The sequence below is a fragment of the Myripristis murdjan genome, chromosome 13, assembly GCF_902150065.1.
Source record: "Myripristis murdjan chromosome 13, fMyrMur1.1, whole genome shotgun sequence".
Lineage (NCBI taxonomy): Eukaryota > Metazoa > Chordata > Actinopteri > Holocentriformes > Holocentridae > Myripristis > Myripristis murdjan.
The window spans coordinates 10,851,015-10,859,895 of NC_043992.1; the positions used below are offsets into that span (position 1 = coordinate 10,851,015).

Sequence of the window (8,881 nt, forward strand, 5' to 3'; positions counted from 1 at the left end):
CACTTTATACAGCAGAATGTATTTTTTGTATTGACTTGTTTCACAGAATCATATCATGCAATAGATGACTTTCAGTCTAGTAGAACCCATACTGAAAAATAGCAAACCAGGAATAACATTTACAGGTCTTAATTTAGTCACGGCATGCCCTGGAATCTGCATCAGGACCACAGTGGGAATCCTGATAAATAATTTTACAAGTCACATTGCGTCTGAGAAAGTTACACCAGAATAGAATTTACATATGGGATGTGGGCAAAAATAAAAGTTGCTCAGTACATATCAATGGGCACGCAAAGCTCTGTAGTAATAAGGTCTGACCTTGTGTGGTTCTGCTGCCCCCTACAGGCAGGTGGAGCAGCTGGTGTTGTACATGAAGGCAGCTCAGCTTTTGGCCTCCTCTCTCCATCTGGCTAAAGCTCAGATTAAATCAGCCAAACTCAATCCTTCCACCGCCGTCAAACAAGGTAAGCACAGCATTCAGTTTGTAATCTCCCACCCTGCCTTTTTAATGAGGAGAGAACTGAATGTTTCCTATTTTGACACACTGCGACCCATCAGAGAGAGAATTCTGAAACCACCATCAGCTACCATTTTCAAAACCCAAAGAAGAAAGCTGTTGTTAAAGTAGAGAGTGGTCAAAAGCCTTCATTAAATCAGTAGAGAGAACAGCACAGTGTTAAAAAAAAATGTGTTCAGTTACATGTGACCCAAGTAATTTTTTGCAAGACAAGATAGTTTTTAGATTGGACAGTAATTACTTAATTCAGATTTGCTACCACCTTTATGGAGGGTAAGAACTTAGGCAGTCTTCCAGACTGTAGGAATGATGCCAGAGGTAATGCTGAGACTGAAAATATGAGTTATATACTCATAGAAATTAGCTGTCATCTCCTATTGATTTTTGGACATCAGTACGGCATAGAGCATGAGCTACCATGGCACTGGAGACTGGAGACTATCAAATAACTGACAAAATGCAGCAAAATGATTGTAAAAGCAGTGCAGATTTCATAACTATCATTTATCTGAGGAAGGCCATTAGCAACATAGGCAAGTAGAGGAGTACTACAATTGTTAGAGAATGATTTTCCAAAATTTACTTTACAGCAGCAGTGCAGTTACTCCTTAATTCTCTAAAGATAAGCCAGTGACAAGGGTCTTTGGTGCACCTTGCCAGAGCCCATGCTTTGTTTCTGCAACAAAATAAGATAGAACCAGGCAGTGGAGCTACATTTTCTTTTTGTCTTTTTCAAAGGTGCAGAGTTAAAAACATTAGTAAAATAACTGAAAGCTAGCTCAGGATCAGGAATTTTGAGTGTGGGCCGGAGTAAAAATCATGTACAAAAGCCTGATCATTTTCTTCTGACCACAGTGTGTGAATTAGCTTTCCTGTTTCACATTTCTAATGCAAACAGTTGGCCAGTGGTCACTAACTCTAAGGCCAAAAACACCACAGGCAGGATATTTCTCTGGTCTGTTTGATAATATTGAGTCAGTTCAGCCTGACTGAGATGACTTGGATAAATCCTTCAGGTTGGGGCGAGTGGAATTTGAAATAAGCTATGTAAAATTAAGTTTATGAAAAAGTACTTTAAGATTATTAGATTTTGAGGTAAGACAGTGTAATCTGAGATCACCAAGGATAATCACCTTGTGATCAATCAATAATGCGATTAATTCACCCATTTTTTTTTTAGGTTTTCTGATGGGGCAGAAGGAAGTCTGTAGACACCAGTTAGTATTATTGAATTATTATGTCCCTAATCAGTTTGTAACAAAATTCCAAATATTTAAGAATTTAAAAAAGAGATAATTTTACATACATTATATTGCACCACTGACACCAGCTTTACTAGCCATCTGCTCTGAAAATATTAAAACCACCAAAAGACACAGTTTGATTATCAGTGTTTTTTTCCAGCCAAGTCTCTGTTAAAATCATAACATCTGGATGAGTTTGAGATAGTAGGACATTTAAGTGATCATGTTTGTATAACTTAATAAAAAACACATATTTATAAGTAGGAAACCAAAACCACTTACACTTGTGCATCATTTAAATTTGCATATGAAGTGATGAATGAAGACGACCCAGAAGTAGTCAGCTTTAGAACTGAGGAAGTTCGCCTCCCTGAACCCTTACTGATCTGAGGAGATGAGGATGTAGGACAAGGTGACAGGGAAGATGTAGTTCTTGATAATTTAAGGATGTTTTTTCTAGTATTTTGAACACATGAGATGTAGTTGAGTTTCTATTTTATATCACGCTAAAGTCTGTCACCTTCTTCTCTCAGTGGTGAAGAATCTGAATGAGCGTTACAAGAGCTGCATCTCGCTCTGCCGGCGGCTGACCGACAAACTCAACCACTTCTTCTCCGATAAGCAGCGCTTCGTCGACGAGATCAACAGCGTCACCGCCGAGAAGCTCATCTACAACCACGCCGTGGAGATGGTGAGTGTCACACACAGTGAGGAGCTTCAGGAGACTTGAAGGAACAAAACAAGTAGGAGACACAAGTCCCATCTAACACTCCGATCCCAAGTGTCTCCACAGGCTTTTTACGTTGTGTAGATCAGTGTTACCTTTAAGTGAGAGCACCAAAACAGTAGTTTGCAAAGAGCACATTCAAACCACTGCTGTGTGTGTGTGTGTGTGTGTGTGTGTGTGTGTGTGTGCGCGTGTGTGTGTGTGTCAGGTTCAGTCAGCAGCTCTGGATGAGATGTTCAAGCAGACGGAGGACATTGCCTACCGTTACAACAAGGCCGCCATGCTGCTGGACGGCTTGTCCAAGATCCTCCAGGACCCCGCTGACATCGAGAACGTGGTCAAGTGTGAGTACCGTCCTGCACGCAAACACACTCTCACATCTTCCCTCACGCAGCCTGAAACACACAAAATGTGATGGGTATTATTACATTAACCGGCTGTCAATAGATTGTGAGGAGCTTTTTTATTTTTACAAATGAGTTTGAACATGAAATCACATTATCTGGCAATTTATTATACCAAAAGAATTTTTTTTAACTCACTAAGGGTCATTTAATTATATTTTGACCATTTATAACATTATTTGACATTTTGTACATTATCAGATGCCGCAGACTACTTATAGTCCCTGTCACATACAAGTCAGAGCCCTCAGTAATGTAGTAGTGATATTTATTTATCCAGGGAAGCATGACTGCCTGTTTTTTTTTTCCCAGTAGGATATGAGGTAGACGAGGCACTCTATTTAGGAGCAGTGTACTTCACATGACTTGTGCCGACTGTCCAGTAAAAATAAACCGCTCAGGGTTTCCCACAGGAAATGTGCTAGTCAGGGGAAAAGGCACTGAGGGTGGGGATCACACCAAAATAAACGAGGTTGGGAAAGACGTCATCTTTACGTTTTCATTCAGACATTTCGGCTGACACCTGAGCAAATTCTCTTGATTTCTTTCAAGAATATAGGAGAAAAGGCAGTTCGCAAATTATAAAACAAGAGAATGTCAGTAAAAAAAAAAATACAAGAAAATTACTGGAAAATTATAAGAACAGAGAGTACCAGTAAAGTGTATGATCGGTGATGCTGGATCCATTAGATTTCTTTTGTTTAAATCCTTATTTAACCCTTTGAAACCTGAGCAAATTAACGTAATTTCTTTCAAAAACATGCGAAAAAAGGTGTGGAGCAAATGAGTAAGAAATTACCCATAAATGTGCAAGAAGCTACTAAAAAGTTGTAAGAAAATTACCAGAAAAAAAAGACAAAAAACAGCAAAAATTACAAGAAAATAACCACGGAATTACTCACAAAAAAAAAACTAAGAAGAAAAAAAAATAAATTGATTTTTTTCAAGAGGGAGAAATAAAACCTTTCAAAATAAATGCCTGCAGGCTTGTGGGATTTAGAGTTAAATATACAAGGGACTTAACTCTGTTTGACAGCACATGTTGAAGGCTTATGGTGCTCGCATGCTGTAAAAAGTCACGGTGTGTGAGTGCATGAAAGACGTCCTTACAGGTGTTTGTATTAACACCCGGACACCTGCCAACATTGAAACAGCAACAATGTCTCCAAAATAATCTGCTCAGGGAAAATAAACTCATAAATAATGGATTTTTTTTTTTTTTTTAGGAATTCTTCAGTTTCTTTTGGCAGCATCAATGGAAATCCTGAATATTAAATGACACACAGAACATGCAACTTGTATTGATGAAGTCTTTCTTTGTGTGTTTCCTCTGCAGACAAGGCCAGTGTGGACAGGAGGATCTCTGCCCTGTGCTACTGTACTGTCACACTGTACGAGTAGCAGCCCACACACAAACACACACACACACACACACACAGAGTCCCAGCCCTTCCCAGAGGGACCACGTTCAAAGATTATTGACTACAATCCTTGGAGCCCCCACCGTTCCCTCCTGTAGCAACTCAAGCACTTTTCCTTTGGTCAGTCTCGTCTGTACTTTCATCCTGCATCCAGAAAAACCCAGTTACTCTACTTTTTGCATCACAGACTGAACTGCCGAGAGCAACCGATGCACAAATTTACAACCAAAGATGACAACGGATCCTGAAACAAAGGCTACAAAACCGGACATGGACTTAACGTGTGCACTCTTAACTGAACTGAGTTTTCTTTTTTCTTTCTTTTTTTTTTTTTTAGTTTTTTTACACTAACCATGATGATGACGACAAACCACATGATCAAAAGATTTAAAAACACGAAATGTCCACCGTTCAGGATATTCTTCGCTTTTTTTTGTACCAGAAGAAAAACAGGATTGACAGGACAATGAGAAGCTCCATTAAGCTTCAAGAGACTTAATCTACCCATGACGCTGTTTCTCTTTTTAAATCTCGCTTACTACAGTATATTGATGGTTATTATTTACTCTGTGTTTTACTTGTTATTGTTCTTATTTATTGGCTCAGAAGAGTACGGATGTTTCAGCCTGCTGCCTTGTCTCGAAAACCTCAAGTTATCAAAGCGGAAGGAAATTAGCAAAAGGCAGGCAGGCCAATCACTGTAACAGATTCCCTGCACGCAAAATGTACATTTTACATAAAACACAGACTCCTGTTGACACAAACGGAGACATCAGCAAACTAGACAGCCTCAAAAGCAAAAGGAACCTGTATATTTGTAATTAATTTCTTTTTTTTTTTTTTTCAGCCGTTAGCTCAAGCACTTTATTGTCGATTGAGGGAGGGCGCGGATCTGTCAGAGTTTTGAAGAGAGAAATGTGAAGGCTGCAAGTCGCCGCATGTTCACACTGCGAGCAACCCCGTCCACAAGTCACTAAAAACGTCTGGAATTCATGAGTTTTCGCATCTGCGTCTGCTGAGAAAACGGTTGAGCTTTCTGCGCCCATCAGCTGTTGACAGCCAGTCCCATTTCTGCTGTTCTTTTTTGTTCATGAAGTCGAAAAAAATAAGTCCAAAGTGGATGACAGCCACTCCCAGTCGGCGTTGCTCTCAGTGTGAAAACACAGTTAAGGCCTGCGGTGAACTAAGGGGTGAAAGTGTCTTGCCCTGTTGGTATTTCCACGTGGCCCGAGGGCTCCTGCAGGACTGTGACACATCAAAAAGCTTCGAAAAAGACAGAACAGAAAATCAGAACTTGAGGGAAAAAAAACTCATCCTGGGACACTGAAGCGGCGGCAGGACCTTCAACTGGGTGGAAGCTCTGGTTTGCCCACATAAACCCCCGACAGAGCGAATTATGAAATCGAATGGTCAAATTACTTGAGAAGTTACCTTAATAAGTTTCATTTTACTAAAATAATACAGCTTTTTTATGTTCACTTGTCAGTAACTGTAGCTAATTTTTAACAATACTTGATGTTTGCAAACTTGTAAATATTTGTATGTGGTGCATGTTATTTTTTTTTTATTATTTTTTTTTCTTTCTTTTTTTTTGGTTTTGGAGTGAATGTGTGAGATCACAGTTTGAGTTTCAGGCGTCTGATGCCATCGGACGCCCTGCCTGTCAGTGGAAGAGCACAAATCTTTATATGTACATAGATGAATTTGATACGTTTTACTCATGTCTGCCAAGGGTTTGATAGGAAACCTATTCTGGCACAACAGGAGTGTGCCAAGAAAAGGAAAACAAAAAAATACAATAAAAAAAAATGAATAAAAACCACATGGCAGCTCCAAAACTTTCCACATAACTCTTTCTACCAGGACTGTTCATTATGATGTCCACAGATTTCTGTATGGAGCTCAAGTCTCACACGTGTGTGTGTCCAGCCCGGTTTCATGACACTTTGTGAAATGAGCACGATGCAAAAAAAAAAAAAAAAAAAAAAAAGCCTCTGAGCACGCGGTTTATTGTCACATAACTACTTTTTCAGTGGAGGAATGTAAATCCTCACATAAATAGTGTCCACAGTTCCTGCTCATTTCATGAAATCTTGTGAGACTTTGTTGATTTGTCACAATCAGCACTGCCTATTCTGCATCCAGTTCTCCTCTGCTTTCCCCAAGTCATGCACTGTGCTCCTTACAGTGTGTATCTATGTGTGAGTGTGTGTGTGTGTGTGTGTGTGTGTGTGTGTGTGTGTGCGCGTGCGCGCGCGTGTGCGCGCATGTGCACTCGCCAGGTGTGCGTACGGCCAGTAGTGTACCCAGTGGAAGATGGAGAAGGAGGTGCCTTCTTGATGAAAGCAGACATGCTCCTGTGTACAGGTGTGAATAAACTCTCCTCTCTGTGTAGAAATGCATGAACCGGCTGCCGGGCCTGTTCTGTTCTCCCATGTACTGTTTTTTTTTTTTTCTAAACATATCTGGGTTTCCTGTGAATGTTCGTTTTGCGCTCCCTCGTCCTCGTCATGAGCACTCTGCACCATACGAAGCCTTTTACTGCACACCAAGTGGAGAGAGGAAGGAAGGAATTAAAAAAAAAAAAAAATCAAAAACTCACCTGAAACTCTGAAATCCTACCAGAACCCATGCTGTAGATTTAGGCCACACTCCCTTGGTACCGTTTTGTTTGTTTCTTTAGATAAAGCATGGGTACCAACACCTTTTCCTTCGTAGAGCCTGTAGGATCTTGAATGTATGTGCCCTGTTTTGCGCCTCTCCAGCTTGACCCGAATGCATTTTGATGAATCCCTGCCGTCGGATCTTTGTCTGAACTGACCCTGAAGATGCAACAAGTTTCCACGCACCTGATTATCTTTTTTTTTTTTTTTTTCCAGTGAGAAATGTTGATGTTCTACTTGTGTCTTTCACCGAGGGTATCTCTCTTTGTTCTTTATGGAACTCAAATGCAGTCTTTGTTATTAAAAAGAAAAAAGTGAAAGATGCCCTGTTGTCTTTTTGTTCTTTGTTTGACTGATTCTGAAGAACTGAGAGAAAAACAAAACAAAACAAAAAACAAAAACAGGCCAGTTGGTTTGAGTCAACACCAGACACCTACAATTTTTTTAATGCCCAGCTCAGATTTAATTTTACATGTCTTTTTCTGACTCATATTTATGCAAATGTTGAATGTTGGCTTTGTTTTTTTTTTTTTTTTTTTTATAACTTATTATACCACCTCAAATACATCTTTACAGCACCAACATTTCATGCAACTTATGCTCATTGTGGTCAGGTCATCAACCATGATTTTATGTTTGGAGAAATACATGTTCAGTACAATTAATTACCTGCTGATAACATAAAAGTTGTTTAAAATCAACAATCTAATAGCTGTGGAAATGAGTTTTTCCCACAGGTGATGTCATTCCTTCATTGAGTTTACTCAGTTGATTCTAGTTTAATACATCAGGTTCTGTCAAAAGTCAAATTTGATTAAAAAACAGTTCCCCCCCCCCCCCCCAAAAGACAAAAAGAATTAGGGTTAGGGTTTTTTCAAGCTGGCAAGCTTGGAACATGTAGCTAGCTTGGAATGTCGCATGTATGTAGGCCTAGCAAAGCTGTAGCTTTGTTGTATGTTGTATGTAGCTATGTTCTGTTACATTGTAATAAAGCTTTTTCCCACTTTAAAATGTCTCTGAAAACATGAAACAGCAGCTGAAGGGTAGGCAAAGCATTCCATGCCAGTAACCAGTGGCAGCCAGTTTTAAAAATGGCTGCCACAGTCATCAGAATAAAAATTTGCAGTGGCCCACTATCCAGATTCATTCAACATATATTCAGCAATGAGTGTACCAAATTTGGTGCTTTTATCCCAAGATGAACGATAGTTTAGCTCTGCCGCCCCACTAATACAACAGTCACCATACTGTGTTTCGGCAGCTGCAGTGTGGCCCGCGTGTGTCTTCGGTTGGTTTGTGAATTTAGTGGAGAGACAATACTCTTTTCCTAATTTGTATCTCACTTTATTGTTTCACATGTGCATTGCGTTTATTTTGCAGCACTTGTAAACTGATTGTCAGTGCTGTATGTTACTGTAGTCCAGTCATTTTATGACTCAAGGTCAAACAAATTGCAACAGAAACAAACTCAACTGATTTTGTATCCTCAGTATGTCCTGAGTGAGGGAAAAAAAGCCCCGAAGAATCCCACTGGGGGAAAGTTTCGAAAAAGCCCAAAATATATCTCATTCAAACGCCTATTACCTTTTTTTCCTCATGTGAATAGGGTAAAAAATTTAACCTTTAGGTATCACCATGAAAATTGCTGAGTTGATTACTTGCATATAGACAAATAAAAAATGTATTGCAAGTTTTTTTTAAATTGTTTATTGACATGAGCAAATGATGCATATTTGAATCATGTACACACTAATTTGCAATAATGCTACAACAGATATAAACCTTGGGTATAGCCAGGTGAAAATCTTGTAATCAATCCTGTTGACAGTCAAATACTAAACATTAAGGTCTGAATGGAACCCATTTAGGCTACCAATGAACATTAAGGAAGAAGGAACTTCA

At 39.4% G+C, this 8,881-nt stretch overlaps 1 protein-coding gene across 1 annotated transcript in view; it reads left to right on the forward strand.

The window, feature by feature from the left end:
• ulk2 (unc-51 like autophagy activating kinase 2) overlaps nucleotides 1–7,303 on the forward strand; it is a 49,378-nt gene extending 42,075 nt beyond the window's left edge. Inside the window, exons 24-27 of the mRNA XM_030066781.1 lie at nucleotides 349–467; nucleotides 2,298–2,455; nucleotides 2,700–2,835; nucleotides 4,232–7,303. Coding sequence (XP_029922641.1) covers nucleotides 349–467; nucleotides 2,298–2,455; nucleotides 2,700–2,835; nucleotides 4,232–4,296 — 478 coding nt within the window. The 3' untranslated portion in view covers nucleotides 4,297–7,303. The remainder of the gene's footprint in view (nucleotides 1–348; nucleotides 468–2,297; nucleotides 2,456–2,699; nucleotides 2,836–4,231) is intronic.
• The last annotated feature ends 1,578 nt before the right edge of the window (nucleotides 7,304–8,881 follow it).